Source organism: Centruroides vittatus, unplaced genomic scaffold (genome assembly GCF_030686945.1).
Source record: "Centruroides vittatus isolate TY-2023 unplaced genomic scaffold, ASM3068694v2 contig_474, whole genome shotgun sequence".
In the NCBI taxonomy this organism is placed as follows: domain Eukaryota; kingdom Metazoa; phylum Arthropoda; class Arachnida; order Scorpiones; family Buthidae; genus Centruroides; species Centruroides vittatus.
In genome coordinates this window covers 3,377,069-3,396,412 of record NW_027122266.1, presented here as the reverse complement: position 1 = coordinate 3,396,412, position 19,344 = coordinate 3,377,069, and the positions used below count along the sequence as shown (strand labels likewise).

The following is a 19,344-nucleotide window of genomic DNA, read 5'->3' as shown; positions in this document are numbered from 1 at the left end:
AATGAATCTAAAAGTGTGCAGTTTTAATATTTATTTTGATAAATAGCCAATCTTTAAAATTAAATTTCATATTAAAATTTATTAATATAAGTTTCTATTCTCAGTAGATAGTAAAAATTACGTGTGGCCAATAACAAAAACAATACACCTTTCAATGATAATTCTATATGCTTTAATATTTCATTATTTTTCAACTCAATTAACGATTATAAGAAGTAACCACCGAGAGACGGCGCTATAAACCATCTTTCATTCAAAATTCGCTATTATGCGCTTATTGTAGCAGATTGTTGTCGTGTTGTGTTTGTGTTTTCGCTGAATAACAAATTAAAATGTATATAGGATTTAAAAAATAGTAGCTTAGAATTTATTACACATATTTAACATTCTATATACAAATATAAAAGATGTCCAGAAATAAAGAAGCTATCACTCTCGATGTGAATGTGAAGATGTGCTTACAAGATATAGTCAAGTATGATTTACTTGTTAAGGCCTGCATTCAGGTCAGTAAAAGTTTGATGTCACTCAAACTACCTCTGTGTTTACATTGTAATAGCACTTTATTCTTTGTTATAATTATAAAATAAAAATTTACAGACATTAAACATATTTCAAATTAATATATATGTTTTGCAGTAACATTGGCTGCTGTTTATGTACTGAAATATCCACTGATGAAATTTGGCTTTTCAAGTGATATCATAATGTTAAATGATGAAATTGTAGTCATGACAAAGTTATGTTTTGTAGTTTTCAACATCTAAAGGTCTCTCTTCACATGTATTAGTCTGCTCAGTTCTGTCAAATGTCATCTGTCAGTGATAAAAAATATCATTAACATCTTTATAAGTTACTGGATTTATTCCTACTGGATTTGTCGCAATGATCGACTTAACGGACAATTCGGACTTTTAGTCTCTCTTCGGTGGATTTTTACAATTGCTTTTCCTTATGTTTGTTTATCTTAATTAACACTTTCAATGTGTTTCAATTTAAATAAAAGATATTATAAGAAGCTCAAATTGTCCATTAAGTCAATTGTTATGACAAATCTAGATGAAAGTGGATCAAGTAACCTGTAAAGATGTCAACAAATTCTATTAGATATGAAGCAAACAACATAAAAAATTCTTTGCTTTGAATTTGATTGAAGTATTCACACATGTCTGGAACAGTGCTATATTACATTCAGTGTCTGATCAGTATTTGTACTGTGATTTAAAGTATTATTGCCAACAATATTTTTTCTATTTGTGAGTGTACTTAATTTCTATATTTTGTGTAAAAATGCTTTTTTTACGTTTTAAATGTTTCATTAATGAAATAATAATAATTTATTTTTTATATAATAATGTTTGAAAATTTTAAAATGTTTTATTTATATAATTATAAAATTTTTATATATATTTCATATATTGTATTTTTTTATATTTATATTTCATATTTTGTTTTCCTTCTATAGGATAACAAACTTCTTTACTACTGTCTTTTCTTCCATGCATATGTTTTTTACTGATGCATTTCCTCTTCATCCAAAATTATGGCAATTACTGCTAATTCTGTGAATTTTGACATCTGGAATATCACTGACATGACACTGATCAAACTGCATGTATATCTGTATATATATATATATATATTACTGATAGGTCATGAATGTCACTAATACAGAACTGATGTGTAAATAGACCTTAAAGATTGAATTTGTTAGATTGATTTTGTTGTTATTGTGCATGGCCAGAATGTTTTTATTGTGGTTTCAGATAATTATAATTTTCAAACAGAAAAAGAAATTAGTATTAGGCTGTGTACACATAGACTGATACTAATTTCAAGGTTTTAAATGTTTCTCAGCTGTCTTGAAGAGTGAAAGTAGTAGTGGCAATACTAACAATTGAATTTTATTCAAAATTTTTGATAACATATATTGTTTATTTGATTTTTTTTCTGTATACAAATGAAAAGATCAATAGAATTAGATGATTTTTCATCTTTGAGTGCTAAAGACTCGCCACTTATATTATACAGGTGTTCACTTTCACATTTATCCAAGTGCAAAAAAGATTTTTCCAGTATTGCATGAGTATATGCATATGATGTATTAGTTCCATTGTGATGTGTAGAGTAAAATAAATTAATTAATTCAAAAATGAGATATCTATAAATTGTGCAATAGTTCTGAAGCAATATGTAAGATGATAATTCAAATTAAAAATGCAATCGTGATAAATCATATGACAACACATGATGCTGATGTCCTTATAAAAGAGTCAACATCATGCAGTCTGCTAATTGTAACAATGTCTTGTGCTCACAAACACTACTGTGAAATGATTATACTTTAGGAGAAACAAGATGAAATGCATGAGAATCAGCACATAGATTCTATGAGTGCTTTCCAGCTGCATCAAGACCTACTGTATGCATATGGTGATTCTGCATATAATTTGTCTTTTGATAGTAATCTGTAATGTAGTTAAGAATCATGGTCCAGAGGCTTTGAGTCTTGACAGTGTAAGAAAGCACAAACATTTGATAAACACTTGACATCATGTAGCATTATGTCATGTATTCTCTTTACAAGATGGCAGTCTCAACATTTTTGGATACAAAATATAATGATTTGTAACTTGACTTGGTAAGGAAAACATATTACTAATTTTCTAGCAACCATTAATCCATTTGTTTGTTAGCTATTTACACAATGATGATTATATTCTTTGTATATATAATGGCAGTAAAAAGAAAAGACATTTTGTTAGACATCAGAATGATTAAGATGTTCTAGATAATGTATTTGTTGGCAAGTGAAACAATTAAAATATTTTGAATTGTTATGTGGGAATTTGTCATATTAATGTAATGAATAAATTAATTGTAATTGTAAGTGAATTCAACAGTATATCATTATTAATGACGATTACATCTATATATTTAGTTTTGCATGAATATAGAGGTTAGGCTTATTTAGCAAACAAAAATGCTCACAAAAATGCTCATTGAGCAAAAAACGACCACAACATGTTGTGATCTCTTTAAATCATCCACAATGCAAAATTCATGTTGTGCACTTGTAAAAACAGCCACAATGCATTGTGACTAACTCAAAAAGACCACAAAGTGAAATTCAAATCATGGCTTTCATATTTGACCACTACACATTGCAGTGATTAAGAAAAGCCATAACGCGTTCTGAATGTTATCTGACACAACTATGATAGAGGGTGATACGATGCACAGTGGTTTGTAACTTTAAAATATGGGTTCTAGCCTCAAAACATTTTCACTTACAATTTTTAAAGCTGAACAACTTTACTTCTACAGTTTTCCTAGAAAAAATTTCAAAGAAATAAAATGTATAGAGAAAAAATACACATTTTTTTTTTTTTGTTTTGCTTAAAAGTGCTAAAGGTCAAACTACATATACTAGTAGGTGCTTGATGTACTCTACATGATGACATAAAAATCAGCTGATAAAGTTAAAAACCACTGTGCGATGAATTTATTGTGGTTAAAGCTATCACAAGTTCTAGATGTTAACTAATAATGAGGTTATGATAAGAAAATAAAACTTTCTTTTTCATCATGATTTATTTATCTTCAATTATCTTATATAAGAAGGTAACAAAATTATTCACTACATACAGAAATGTAACTTAGTTACTTTTCAACAACATTTAATCATTCCTGAAAATCTGTTGCTGTGCTTGAGATGTCAACATTTTATAACAACTAATTTATTAAAAATAATTACTTTGTCAGGAACTTTTATTAATAAATCAGTCTTTTTTATGAAAATCAAGAATGTTAGTTATTTATTTTTACAAGAACTATTACTGTGATATTTTGAGTTGCATTTTATGTTCTTTGAGCAACATTTGCATTTTTTATCAATATAGTATCTTTTACAGTGAGACATTATAAATCCTTGCTTACTTCCAGATGTTGACATGGATGCTGAGTGAAGTGTTAATGAAGTTGAGGGTATGTCCTGAATGTTAATAAAGTTACTCTCAGAAATTGTAAATTTATCATGAGCGTAAAGTCGATCAAGAGGACCTTCCTTGTTTCCTAACTGATAGAGACCTGATAGATTAATGCTCATAACAACAGCTAAAACATTTCTGGGTGTTGTACATCCCTTATCAACATCAGGCACCCTAATTAAAACATTCAAACCAATTTCATCCTCCATCGTATTGGGTTGCATCAGCTAATGTTCAGAACGTGTTATGGCTTTTCTTAATCACCACAACGTGTAGTGGTCAAATATCATGAAAGCCATAATGTGAATTTCCTTTGTGGTCTTTTTGAGTTAGTCACAATGCGTTGTGGCTGTTTTTACAAGTGCCACAACATGAATTTCACATTGTGGATGATTTAAAGAGACCACAATGTGTTTTTTTGCTCAATGAGTATTTTCGTTCTTTAAGCCTAACATAGATATTAATATTTCAAGTCCTTGCTTTGAAAATATTGTAAATATTTGATTTTAATACTGTTGTTGAATTAAGGATAATCATATTTTGATTAAAAACATTATTTATAAATTTTACTTTGCAACCTAACCAGTTTTTTTATAATTAAAATAATTTTTAGATTGCAAAGAAAATATCAATAATTATATTTAGTTTAATAAGTTTTCATTCTTTTTTAGAATTTTATAGGAAATCATATTTGAGGTATTTTCATTAAATTTTGAAATATAAGAAGAATAATAATTAAACAAAACAATTTACATATAATTATGAAAAGCATAGGTACTATTTTAACCATTTATGTTGTTTCTATATTTGTGGAGGTTTCTATATGTCAACATTTCCTGTAAAAATGTGAAATTTTACAAAAATCTACTCTTGCCCCAAATACTCCAGATGTTTACTACATTATGCTTAAATGCTTATGAAACCATTTAAAATTAACAGGAAAATATTTAAATATGTAAGGTTTTTACAATAAACAGTAACATTTCAGATCCATGTTTCTGAAAATACTATATCAAAATTTTATTACATAGTTAAGAACAAGGTATTCACTCACAAAAGTCATAAGCCATTCTATTCAGATGCTACTTACTGTGAAAGTGAAGATACCCATACCCTACCATCACTCAGGGTAAATGCAATAAGCAACAGCCAAAGTTTTAGTATGACAATTTTATGATTGCCATCATGAAAAACATATCTACAAATATGGAAACCTGGCTATATATATATGAAAATAATTTTGTATTTCTTAATAACTATTTTTTTATTAATTAAAGTTTGTATCAGATAATGAAAAAAAATTAAAACAAAGTTTATTTTATAAGAATATTACTGTTGAAATTTATATAAGAAAAATTATAAAAATAAGAGTTGTTAAAAATTTATACAATACATAAAATAATATATACATATTTTAAAAATACTTATTTGAATTTTCATAAACAATTATGTAATAAAATAAATTTGTATAATTTACTTTATGCTTATTTTTATAAAATAATTATATATTAACGTAAAATTGTAATGCAATTTTGGTTGTAATTATTTAATTATAAGCAATTTTATACGTATGCTATTATTTTATAGAGAGATTTATTTTGTATTAAGTTTTAATTAAAAGTAAAAACATTTATATATAATTTGAACTTTGTATTTTAACTTTTGAAATATGTATATTTTTGAATTTTGCTAAAATTTATTTTCAGGATATTAGAGATTGTACAGGTCCATTAGAAGTTTTGAATATACTTAACATGAAAGTTGGAGAAAACATTAGAATTCTCAAAAACTGTCTCGAAGTAAGTTCCTTATTATTTGTATCTTATTATTATGATGTATGAAAGAGAACTAAAAAAACATATGACTTTAGTTTATTTCAGAATAGCTATTTGTGTATGGAATATATGTAAAAATATTTATATAGGAAATACATATAGAATCTTTTGGAATCACTGATGAAAATGTATTGAACCAAGTTTGACAACTTTAATTGTAAAGGGTAAGCAGTGATATCCAAACTGATCAAAAATTATTCCTTAAATAATTTACCAATGACAATTAAAAACTTGCCAGTGTATGATATGTATACAATAACAATGAATACATAGATTCAATAAGAAAGAATATACAATTGAACTTGGTAAATTTGAAGTTCAAAATGAATGCAAAATAATTTAAATTATCTAAAATTTGAATTAACCAATTTCATTGATAATTATTAAGTAAAACAGATACAGTGTACTTACTTTAGGTGTTACATTTTCATGTTAAGCTTAATTCACACTGAGAGTGAATCACTGGCAAAAGTGAAAAACAGAATGAATAACACATCATGCATTACATCATTTCTGGCAAATTTTACCATTTTGCAAATCGTCAGAAGTTTAGAACTGTCAAAGTTTTGTTCTAGGAAAAAAATATCACCGTCAATTATAGTCCTGTGTGTTGACACTGTTCTATGGGTCTTCTATGAATATAGATATCAATTTGGCTATTAATGAGGACTTATCACACCACAATCAAAAAAGGTGACAGATTAGAACTGTATTCTTTACTTAACTCTAAAATGTATATTCTGGGTCTTTGACCACTCTTCAGTTGGGATAAACCATTTTCATAAACTAGTAAAATTTATAAAATTTATAAAAATTACAATGTTACATATATTTAAACCCAAGAGTTACATAATTTTTTTACTTACAATTGTAATTTAAAATTTTCCATATATAATTTTCTTCTTTCAAGTACAATTTTACAAAAATTATCAAAATTAAATAAATTATAATATTATATACATTTATAAAACTATAAGTAATACAGTTACAAAATTTTACTTTCAATAATAGTTCCAAAATAAATTCTTTATCTTTTGTACAAATTTAAAACTTTAAAATTAATAGTTTATTGATCACAAACTACATTATGTTTATTCTTTAATCAGAAGTTTACTCGACCCTATCATCATCTAACAACAATAATAGTAATCATATATTATCAATTTTCATTCTTTCATTTTCATTCATACAATTATTAAACTTTTTCTTTAATTTTTGAATTTTCTTTTAATTTTCTCTTAAATTTATTTTTTCCCATTTTAAAATTTGTATTTTATTTAAATTTACTTTTGAACCTATTGAATTACAATGTTTTTCCATTACATAATTTTCATATTTATACTTTATTGCTCTATATATCTAAGCTTCATCGAGGAGATCAATTTTCATTTGAGATTTTTCAAATCACTTATTGAGAATATAAATATTTGGGGTTCTGAATGACATCTTGATTCATTGACTGCACAATGGAAATAATATTAAGTAGAAAATATGCTATTTAAATGCACTTTAGTTGAATGATGTCATGGGCTGTGCAATTATCAATAAACATTATCATTTTCTTATTAGCACTGTAAAATTTTTTATCCTGTGCTACAAGCCATTTTTGAAACAGTTCACTAGTCATCCAAGCCTTTTTGTTGGATTTATACTTTACAGGTAAACTTTTCACATTTTCTGTTTGCACCATCTTGTTTATTCCAACATTATGATTTTAGTTTTACTCTTTATAAAAGTTAAAATAGTAATTTTACTAACATGTCTGTTAATAAATTTTGTTAACTTATCTGAAGGTATCTGTTTGCAACAGATAAAATAAACAGAAAACAGAACTAAATGAAAAAATTAAAGTGGAATACAAATTCAGTTTTTTCAAACATATTGAATTTCTACATTGCATGTACCGTATTTTCATGGAATGACCAGCATACTGGTCATTCTGGGGGAGACTAGCAAATCAGATATTTCCACATGGTAATAACCAGCAAGCCAGTTTATCCTGGGTTTTAGTGAGGTTATACATCTCTCTCTAGAGGGCACATTAAAAAAAAACAAATGAGTTTTTATTCTAAAACTGTGAAACTGCCAGCATTTTATCAAAAACTATGATTATATGTTTAATTTCTTCATTTTGTCTTCTTTCTAATGACATAAAATATTCTTGGAATTCTGAAAGTTCTTTTTTTTGTGTGTGTATTTTATTGTTATTTGATTCAAAAACATAAAAATAAATATATTAAACTTAAGAAACTCTGTAAATTATCTCAGCTTACATCTAGCATCTGCTTTATGTGAGAGGATGATGTTATTTTTAACGTTGGTAGATGGTCGGTGTAGCCACACTGACTAATTACTAATAATAATAATAATAATGTCAGTAAGTCGTTAATTGTTTTATTGTCTTGTAAACAAAAACTCTCTTTTTGATTTTAAGTCAGTCAAATTACAATGTTATTATTTTATTGTACTCGGAAGAATGTTTTCTTTAACATTTAATTAACAACTAGTTTTGTTAGATCTGATAATTTTATATTCACAGTTTAACAGGCATACTGATCATTCTGCAAAAATACAGTACAAATTCAATATGTTTGAAAATATTAGGTTACATTTCCAAAAATTAAAATACAAATATAAATTATAAAGTTCCATTTATGGAAGTACTTAGTTGCATGTTATCATGTTACAGTAAGATATACTGTATATTAACCTATATGTTGAAACCATCACTTGTCTAAGAAAAGAAACTTTACATCAGTTCAAAGAAAATACACCAAACTGTGAATAGTGTATCTGTTTCTTTAAAATTAATCTCTACTCCATTGTTAAGTACATGTAAATTTCAATGGCCTTCATGTATTTAAGGTGTGCCTTATCAGAAACTACATGTAACAACCATATGTCTTTTACAAGGAGAGAGCCAGACATTTGGGTCTCCAATTCAAATGAAACTTGGTGAGCATGTATACCTAAATACAAACAGCTCCCTGTCCAAATAATTGGACCCACTTTTCAAGCATTTCCAAAAAACAGGCCTCTAAAAATTGAGTGCTTAGCTTATGTCTTTGGAAGTTTCACATCTCAGAACAATGATGGCTGAGTGGATAAGATTCTAGGCACTGGAGCTATATGATGTAGGTTCAAACTTCTGAAATTTTAGCTTTTTTATGTGTAACATAATTATCCTATTATTTTACTGCATTATTATCACTATTATTATTTAAAGCTTTTAAAACAAGTGATTGAAAAAACGTGATGTCATTTCCTGTGTAGCGAAAATGAAGTCTCTGTAGATTTAACTCTTGTATGTCGTTAAATAAAATTTTCATTTTCTCATATTTATTTTCAGATATTTTTGCTCATGGTTACATACTTTGTCAACACAAGTGAATAAGCTTCAGATGTTACTGCAGATGGACAAAAAAGACAAGTCTGATAGGAAAATAGGGTATCATAATTTTTTTTAATTATTAATGTTATGGACAATTTCCTCATGTATTCATATTTGCTACACTTCAAATATAACAATACTACTATATCTGAAAATTAATACAAAGAAATGAAATTTTATTTAATGACATACAAGAGTTAAATCTAGAGACTTCATTTTTGCTAAACAGGAAATGACATCATGTTTTTTTCAATCACTTGTTTTAAAAACTTTAAATAATAATAATGATAATATGCTAATGATACAGTAAAATAACAGGATAATTTTTATGATTATGTCACTTCCAGAGGGATATTTTTTAACCTTACATATGTAAGGGGGACCAGTAGCCTCAAACAAAAGGTTACTCCACCATAGAATTGTTATTTTCCTCATGTGAGTGTGAAAGGACTAAGTGAAAAGACACATTTTGTATGTATTGTCTACTCAAGAATTTTCTTAAAATTTTTGTACACTTAAATTTGTCCTGGCTAATTTTTATAAAATGTGTTTTTTCTAATACTTTGTCATCATCCACTAGCCCATCTGGCCTTGTAGCTAAGAATGGATATTTTGGATGAAGAAATATGCCACATTCTTTCACAGAAGTATTTACAAAAGAAGAATATGCTGCAATTGCTTCTTTTTCATAACTTAATCCATGAGATTTTGTCTTACTTTTTATTGGCCTGCTTGACAGTAATGAGGCACATAATTTCAACTGATTTTAATTTACAAACTTTTCCAAAGTTTGAAAATATCAAATGCAACAAATGTTCCTTCTTCCAAATTCCACTTTTTTCATTGTGATTGAGTCTCTTTTTCCAAATGTTCTATGAACTCCATACTTGCATTATTATCACTATTATTGTAAAGCACTTAAAAACATTTCAGACAGTGTGCTTTTACAATAATCATGATCAGACTCTAAAGCCCTTATGTTTGCTGGTTGCCTTAACTGCAATATCAGTATTGCACAACCAATCTGCATGTTCATTGCCAAATTAACAACAAAGTTTGTATAATCAGGAATTGAACTGCCAGGTGGTATAGGATCAAATTTCACATCTTCCAATCATTTCCTTTTCATTTCTCTCTTATTAAATATATGAAATGAAAGCATACTAACCTTAATTGGAAAACCTTTATGTTTGCAGGTAGGCTAATGGAATGATTGGACAACCTGGGTGTATGTTTTGTGACACTTATATGTGCCTGTTCTTCCATATTCTTTTATTGGCAATAGTATTACATGTACTGTACATGTTTGCAATGTGCTTTAGGCCCTTTACCTGCTTTACATTCACATATTGCATTTTCTATATCCCCATCATCTGTAATTACTGAATCCATATAATATGTGTTTCCTTGGTTAAATAAGATTTTATATTACCCTTAAAATATGAAAAATTCTTCTCTTTTGTTAATAAAAATTCATTAAAATACATCTGCACAACAGACAATGGCATTCTTTGATCTGACATCTCCGTACAGGCATGAATTGTCTCCATAGTCAAAACTGGCATTTGTAAACTTGGAGAGAGATCCTTATATTCAGATAAATCAGGAAGTTTGAGTGCAGGAGAGCTATCACAAGATATAGAAAAATTGAGTTTCCTGATTCCTCTCATATGCCAGTAACCTAAAAATTATTGTAAACAAGTTTAATAACTAGTTAACATATGATCACAAGTATTTTTTTTATAAATTTAAAATAGGAATTGGAGAAACTAAGTAATGAATATGATAAAGAAGAAGACAGGAAGAGAATACTGGATGAACTAGAAAATCATCATAAACAGTTGACAAGGTAAGTAATGTAATATTTTATTAGTAGGTCCATTTTAATAATAATAAAACTTTTTGATGCTTAGTGTATAAATAAACAATAACAATTTGCTTTGTTTAGAGAATATAATTTTAAAGAGAAAACAGTTCAAGTTCATAAGATCAACATGACAAAATATTGGAATTATTAAAAAAAACTTACTTTAATGGAACAGAAAGAATATAGGAGAAAAGGTTCAAGCACTTTTATTATAATTACACTTTGAGGTTAATATCCATTTTCAGAAATTAAGAAAATTTTAAAAAATATTATTACTATGGAAACATAATAACCATTTATTTAGAGACAAAAATAATTAAAATTAAGCAAAGGTTGGGTCATTTAGAATATTTCCTTGTGCAAAGCATAAAACAGAAATCTTTACAGATTTCTGTTTTATGTCTTTAATATTTTATGTTTTTGATATTAAGAATTCTGTTTTATGTCTTTAATATTTTATGTCTTTAATATCAAAACTATCTTTCTTAGACCTGCTTTTTTTTTTTTTTTTTTAATTTAAGTTTCTAAAGATGAACATTAGTTAGAAGCAACTGAATATTTTTTAATTTTTTTGAATACTCCAAATGTAGTAAATTTGTATTTAAAAATATTTTTAGTGTCTGACCTTTTGTATTCATTGAAATAAATAAATTATAAGTGATTTGAATAATATATATTCATAAACTTTGTAAATGTATTTAAATTTGAAATATAGTGTCAAACTTTGACATTGTTGTAACAATAACTACAAATAAAATTTATATGTATAAATGGTGCTCAAAAGTACAAGGATTGTCTAGTAAATATCTGAACTGATTTTATTATTTCATAAATATTATGCATAAAAAGATATTATGAACATTATTTTTCAACTTAATCCATTTCCACTTTCAAGTTTTTTTTTTTTTTTTTTCCAGTCTTCTAGTTTCTACATTCTGCAGCGGAGTATTCTTTTGGCTGGTAGAACTGTATCAATCATTTTATCATTAGTGAGGTTGAGGCCGAAGTTTTCAATGTAAAAACGTGTACGTTGGACGTTCAGCGCCGCTTTCCTGTAACCTAGAAGTTTGGTAATGGCGTTTGGAATGTCAAGCATGATTCCACTGACTTTCCAAACACCATTGTCAAACTTATAGGCTTACAGGAAAGCGGCGCTGAATGTCTGACAAAAACATTTTCATGTTGAAAACTTCGGCCTCAACCTCGCTATTGTCTGCATAATTTTTTTGTCAAGATATTCTTTGAGAAATCAAACAAGTAATAATCATATGATGATAAGTCCAAAATGTAGGGAGAATGAGGTAGCATTTTTATCTAATCACAGAAACTCTTCAGCATTCAGTAAAATGTGGAAGATGAAATAAATGTTTTTGGAATACATCTGATTCCAGCTTCAGGTTGAGATAGTTTATTTATAATTGGAATACACCAAATTAGAAATGAACTATTTCAACCTGAAACTGGAATCAGATGGATTCCGAAAATGTTTGTTTCATCTTCCACATTTTATTGGATGCTGAATAGATTTTGTAATTAGATGTTAATATATTTTCAATAGTAGAGAAGTACATCTTTTGTTTTCGTAGCATTTTTATTTTGGCTAAAACCTTTGTAGTTTCTTTAGCATAATCCTACAAGATAATGCCTATGCTTGATCTTCTAGATCTTTTCTTGTGTAGGACCTACCAGACAATAATTCAGTGTAGCTCAATGCATTGAAAGTTAATGTACTGAGCTACTTCTTTTCTTCAGGTATTTCATATGCACTATACTACTTTAATTCCAAAGATCACTGCCATGACTTTCCCAACAGAAAGATAGATGGATATAGAACCTGTATGTTTTTACTGCAGCATTTGTCTTGCATTGCCCTGATCAAGGTCAGTCAGTCCCTTTTGCCATCTGTGAGCTATTTTAAACTTATTATCTTATATTTTCAGTTTCAGTTTTGATTCTTGCAGTTTGGGTAGTTGTGTATGTGCTTTGTTTATATTGTCTTGGTCATTTGTTTCTTATAATACTCTTATGTTATCAGATACAACTATAAAGAGTGAATTTACTTCCCTTAGATGAAATTAAACTTTTGTATGTAGGCCTACAGTATTTTTTATATATTCATTGTTTTAATATTAATCATACCACACCATTATTTAAAAATAAGAATTAGTCTTATGTTATCAGATAGCTACCTGTGTAAATTGAGTTCTTTCAGTTACTTTTCAAGTGTACACGTGAGTGAGTTTTATCAATGGTAAAAAAGTTGCAATTGTCATAAAATACATCCATGTCAAGGGAAAGCTTATTACTTCCCAATGTAGAGTGTGTAAGCTACCTTAAAACTTAAAACCCCTCACTCTTCCTCTCTGATTTCATCTCCCTACCCCCAAACTCCCAAATCTTTTAAGTGACCTAGACAAATTTTGCATAATTAATGTCTATAATCCTCCAAAAAAAAATACATTAAAACTTCTATAGGTCAAATGTCTGTAACTCAAATATTTCTTTAACTCAAAGAAAATGAAGCACAATAGGTCTCTTGAATTTCCTTAACTCAAATTTTTTATGGTCTTCTGACACTGATTTATGTTACTTTCAGCTTCCCTGATTTGAATTTTAATATTTATTCTATCAAAAGTGATCCTAATTATTAGATATTCATGAAATTTCTGTTAGTTAGTTGTATCTACCATTCAACACCCACTTACAGACAATATTCCAGTCCAAAGTGAGAGGAGCTCTCACTTTATCTCAACAAGATATACCTGCAAAACTGTTTGATTCCATTAGTTATATTTAATATTTTGCTGAAAGGCATTACACAGGCTGTTTAAAACAAAAAAAAACGATCAAAGATCAATGCACAAGAGGTAAAATTACAAATCCATTCAGAATGTGCATTTTTTCACTCTATTCTTCTCTAACTCAAATCAAAGTTCCAAGGGGCAGAAAAAACTTTGAATTTTTGTATTGGAACCCTTCAAACTTTGAGTTTCAGAAATTTTACTGTATAAACTACTAAAAAAGTCAGACCCTCACTCCTACTAATTTCATCTCTGCAAATTGCAAAACCCTTTGACTGATTTGCATCAAATTTTGCAGAGTTACTCTCTGTCACCCTATGGGAAACATACACTACCCTATAATGAGTTGTCCTCATTATTGGCAACTGCTTGTTCCCCACTAGGTGGAGGCCATTTTGAACACTTATTACAAATAATATAACCAGTTATACTTACAATTTAGTAAATAACTTCTTTCTATAAGAGTTATTTCTGATTTGTTTCTATTTACCAAAAATATGTCATAAACCTTTCAACTCAAATGCCACATTCAATCAAAAACTTTTTTGGGTTTGTTTTCAACAAGGAATCATATGGTATGATTATCATTTGGGTCAGTTCTCATTACCCTGTATATAACAGCTGGAAAAATAAATGAGATGGTCTGGACAGGTCTGAACCCTTACTAAAATTGTAGGTCTATAAATTCCCACTGTTTTCTGTCTGTCCTTCCTTAAACACCGAGAATGGAGTTAGATTGATGAAAATCAAGACCAGATATGGAAAGTTTGGAGCAAGCGGCCTTGATTAACTGTGTAAAAACTTCTGGTTTGCACCAGAAGTCATGTTATTGCAATTTAAAAATTTTTCCCTGAAAGGAGTTAGATAGATGATTGTCATGACTCTATTGCTAGCAGGAAAGTATGATGTACAGGGGCAAGACATTACTAACTTGAGGTGGAGAGCATATATTTTTAATTAAATAAATTAAAAATTAATATGATTAAAATTGCAGCCCAGCATTGTGACTGTCACAATAAAATAATTGCTCATTTGTATTAAAATATTTTTGAAAGAAAAAAAAAGAAACTAGAAATAATTTTTTTGTATGAAAAACACAATGCAAATGTATAAACAATAGAAGAATGTCCTAAGATCAACCATCTCTAGTTGAGATTGAATTAAAGATTGATTTTGACCTCTCCCCTGATCTCAGTTGAAACCTCATTACACTTAGCAATGAGAGACTATCACTTAGAAAGCAAGAATGAGAAAAAGTGATCAATTGGAGTTGATCAGAGACAGAAAGTAATAATAACCCTGAATTTCAAGGACATGACAGCTACTTCTCCTGAAATGCAAAGTGTAGAACCAATTATTGTGTGTGTGTGTGTGTGTGTGTGTGTGTGTCTGCTGTCCAGGTCTGTCTCATGCCTATCTTTGTCTTTGTTTCCTTTCCTTGAATCGACATCTTTCCATTACCTGAAGTTGACCACATTGTTCTGGAGATGTTGAGAGAACTCTCACTCATGAACCAGAGATACTCATTTGTTTGGGACTATTTTGAAAAGGAAAGAAAGACCCAGAGACCACCATCAACTTTGAGCTTCCATGATCATGGAAATCTTACAAAATTTCCATGATCTTGGAAGCTGAAAGTCAGGCAAAGTTGTAAGCTCCTTTTGTTCTGAAACCGTGTCTTCTTTTATCTGTTTTTACTGTCACAACTAGGTGCATAGACAGATACTGGGCATTTCTGAAGATAAAGATTGATGTCAGAAATGCCCTGTGTCTGTCTATGCACCTAGTTGTGACAGTAAAAACAGCTTTTGTGTTAAATAAACAGTTTCTTGTAACCAGAGTCTGTCTCAGTGCTGATCATATCCACTCCACATTTGACCATTCATTCATCTCAACCATCATGCCACCATTGGCAATAAAAAAAATTTATTTATTTATCTATCTAATATGCCAATCTTGATTGTCAAATGAGAATAGTTTACAATGATAAAACACAACAGATTAAGAATTGAGAATGATCTTTCCATTGGAAAAATTGCTCTTAACTCTTTTTTCATGCACATTTTTAATATTTATTAGTTAGCAATTTTTATCTGAAAGAAAATTATGATAAACAAAATAAAGTTTAAAATTTTATTTTTATAGTAATCAGTTTGCTTTAAGGAAAGCCAATCTTGATTGTCAAATGAGAATAGATAAGAACAATAAGACAGAACTTTTCAGGAGACCAGCAAATGTCAGCAGGTAAGTTTTAAAATATTAGTACAGAATTTAATTATCTTATTGTGGACTTTTCTATTTTGAAAATATTAATATTTTGTTCATTTCATTTTAGAAAAAGAGCTGACAAAGAAAGTTTAACGAAAACAGCCTCAGGTATAACAGATAATTTAGTTAGTATTAGTAAAATGATGGCTAGTCAGGTTAAACAAAGTGAAGACACATTACATAGTTTAGGTATGTTCTCATTGTCATTTATTATTATTATTATTTTAATTTTTGCTTTGAAAATTAAAAGTATTTGTTTTAAATAATGTTGAATCTAATTATCAGAACCAGAATAGACATACTTTTGTCTCTGAAAAGATATTAAAATTTACCCTCCAGGAAAATAAGAACATTGCATTATTATTATTATATCTTATATTAATATTGAAATATTTATTTGTATTAATCATTCTATTATAAATATGCAAAATTTCTCATAATCAACATTTCTTATTAAATTAATAATAGATAAATTTTGATTGATTTTTAATCTCCCAATTAAAGATACATAGAATGAAAATTATATAAGTTTAAAGAAATTATTTCTTTGACATCAATGCCTAAGATTCAATGATTTTAACAATGTATATAAATGATTATAAATATCTATTAAAATTTATTTAATCAAGAACGTTTCTACATCTTTATTCATCATAATTCAGGATCAAGAATCAGAGTCAGAAGTTAATTATATAATATATTAATAAAATAATTAAAAATATAGAAATATCATTAAGATACATCTTTAGTTCTTTATTTTGTGTGTTGAGGTTAAGGCTACGATAAAGATTTTTTAATATGAATTTGCATGGGAATATGAACTCCCTTCAATGCAACAAGTCCTAGTTAAAAAGAAAGTCCAAGTAGACAAGTTATACTCAACATATAGAAATATCAATTTATTTATTCATTTAAAACTCATGAAGATTATTTCTGTTTTCATTAGATTTTAATATTTTTACCAGTTAATATGATAAAACACATAATGTCACACATAAACACATAACATCAGAATTCCATAGTGATCTTACCAATAGGAAAATTGCTCTAAACTCTATTTTCATAGGTATTTTTAATATTTATTAGTTAACAATTTTTATCTGAAATAGAATTATGATGACTATTAAGTTTTCATTTTCTTAAAGTAAACTGAATAATAATGGTTAATTTCTTATTCTGACTCTTAATCATAGATTGTGAATATGGAAATTACTCTTACAGTATAATATATAAATATAATATTGTAATTTGATTCAGTAAATAATAATTTTAATTTTACAAATAATTTGAATTTTGATATCAAATCATCATAATTTTTATTTCATGTAGTTCTGGCTCCTGATCATGCAAAATAGTTTTATATTAAGGCATCAGAGTTTTAAGGGGTCTTAATATTTTGGAATCTCTAAAAATAAATTTGAGTATTTAAAGGTTTCTGAAATTTATAAATTAGAATTGGTTAAATAGATTTTTTAAACATAAAGATATTGTTATAATTTCTTCAAATGTTTTAAAATATAAAATTAAATTTATTAATACTTACGGATTTTATGAATTAATTTAATATACCTAATTAACAGTAAATTCATCTAGTTCTGTTGGAGATACAAATGAAGAATTGAAAAATATGGGAAATGTTATCCATCAATCAAGAAAGTTGCTGACTAAGTACAACCGGCGAGAACTCACTGATAAAGTATTGATATTTCTAGCATTGGCTTTCTTTTTCGCATGTGTCCTGTATGTTCTTAAAAAGAGACTGTTTTAAATTTAAAATAATTCCATATTTAATTATTAATTATCTATACATATATAATTGTTAAATAAAATTATATTTAAATTGGGAAACTTTCAAGTGAATATTTAAAATATATACATATATAATAAAAACTGGATTTGGTGAAATCTTTGGTTATTTTAGATAAATATGTATTTACTTTTTCAGCAATGTACTTTTCTCATACAAAATGTGCCAAGCCATATATTAATTTAAACAAAATATTTTCAGTTCTGTATAAAATTGACTGTAATTATTTTCGTACTAAATTTAGAAAATATCTGTTAAATTTAAATTTGTGTTCCAACAAATTTGAATTTTCAAATGAACAAACTTTTATATATTCTATGCCACTTAAAATCATATATATATATATATATGTATGATTTTAAAAAAATGTCCAGACCTTCATAAATATATTAAAATTGAAAAAAATTGTCCAATGTATGTTTATATTCTACTTTAACTGTATTTTAATAGTAATCAGAAATATTTAATTTTTGGAAAATTTTTTTTAAATCAAACAAAATTATTCTTGCTATTTGTTTTGTCTAAAACAGTAGTTTTATTATAAAAATGAAAATATTTTTTTGAGAAATTCACCTCAGATATGTAGTTTTTCAATCCAACAAATTACTCTCTGCTACCTTAATGTATTTAGAATGAATATATGAATTTTAAAATGCTCTTATGTTGTGCTGCTTGCTTTCTAACAAAACCAAAATATTATTGTTTAAATAGATTATCTGCATAGTTTTAATCAATCTGATTGATTAACTATTTATCTTTTGATAAGTTAAGTCCCTGATAAATCAACATTTCTGTCTGTCCTATAGCTGAGAAACCAGTTCTCTCTTTCAAGTCAGCCTCTTCTTGGCTTGAGATCACCATTTAGTGTGAATAATGGATTCTGACGAAGTTCCATATACAGTCAAAGCTGTCTTTAACAGAACCTGCGTATAGCAAAAACCTGTCATTAATAGAAAATTTCTTTGGTCCCTTGAATTTTTTGCAAAAATTAATATAAATTAACCTGTATATAGTGGAACCTGTGTAACATGGAAACGGTAAGGAAAATTGGGCTGAAAAACAGAAAAATAAGTATCTTTATCCGATTTAACACAAATTTAACAAGAAGGTTGCAAGCCTAACATGTATAAATCAAAAAAAAGTCAAAAAATACACTTAAGCAATACAGAATAGCAAAATACTTTATATGGCTAATATTACAGTAATTTTATTGGGATTTAAACCATACGTTTTTGTGTATGTTTATTAACAGCTGTTTTTACTTAACATAAATATGTGATGTAATTACAAGTTGTGAAATTTGACATATTATTACTGATGTGAGATTGTATTCCTTGTTTTGAAGCTTATTTTAAACTTTTTTTACATCACATTTCATTTGAATAA

At 27.5% G+C, this 19,344-nt stretch overlaps 1 protein-coding gene across 1 annotated transcript; it reads left to right on the top strand.

The window, feature by feature from the left end:
* The first annotated feature begins 247 nt into the window (after positions 1–247).
* On the top strand, positions 248–17,999 carry Sec20 (vesicle transport protein Sec20). Its single transcript, XM_067273263.1, has 6 exons — positions 248–506; positions 5,696–5,788; positions 10,973–11,064; positions 16,029–16,127; positions 16,219–16,340; positions 17,732–17,999. Exons 1-6 carry the CDS (start codon positions 408–410, stop codon positions 17,917–17,919), a joined length of 693 nt encoding a protein of 230 aa, XP_067129364.1. The 5' UTR covers positions 248–407; the 3' UTR covers positions 17,920–17,999.
* Positions 18,000–19,344: the final 1,345 nt, after the last annotated feature.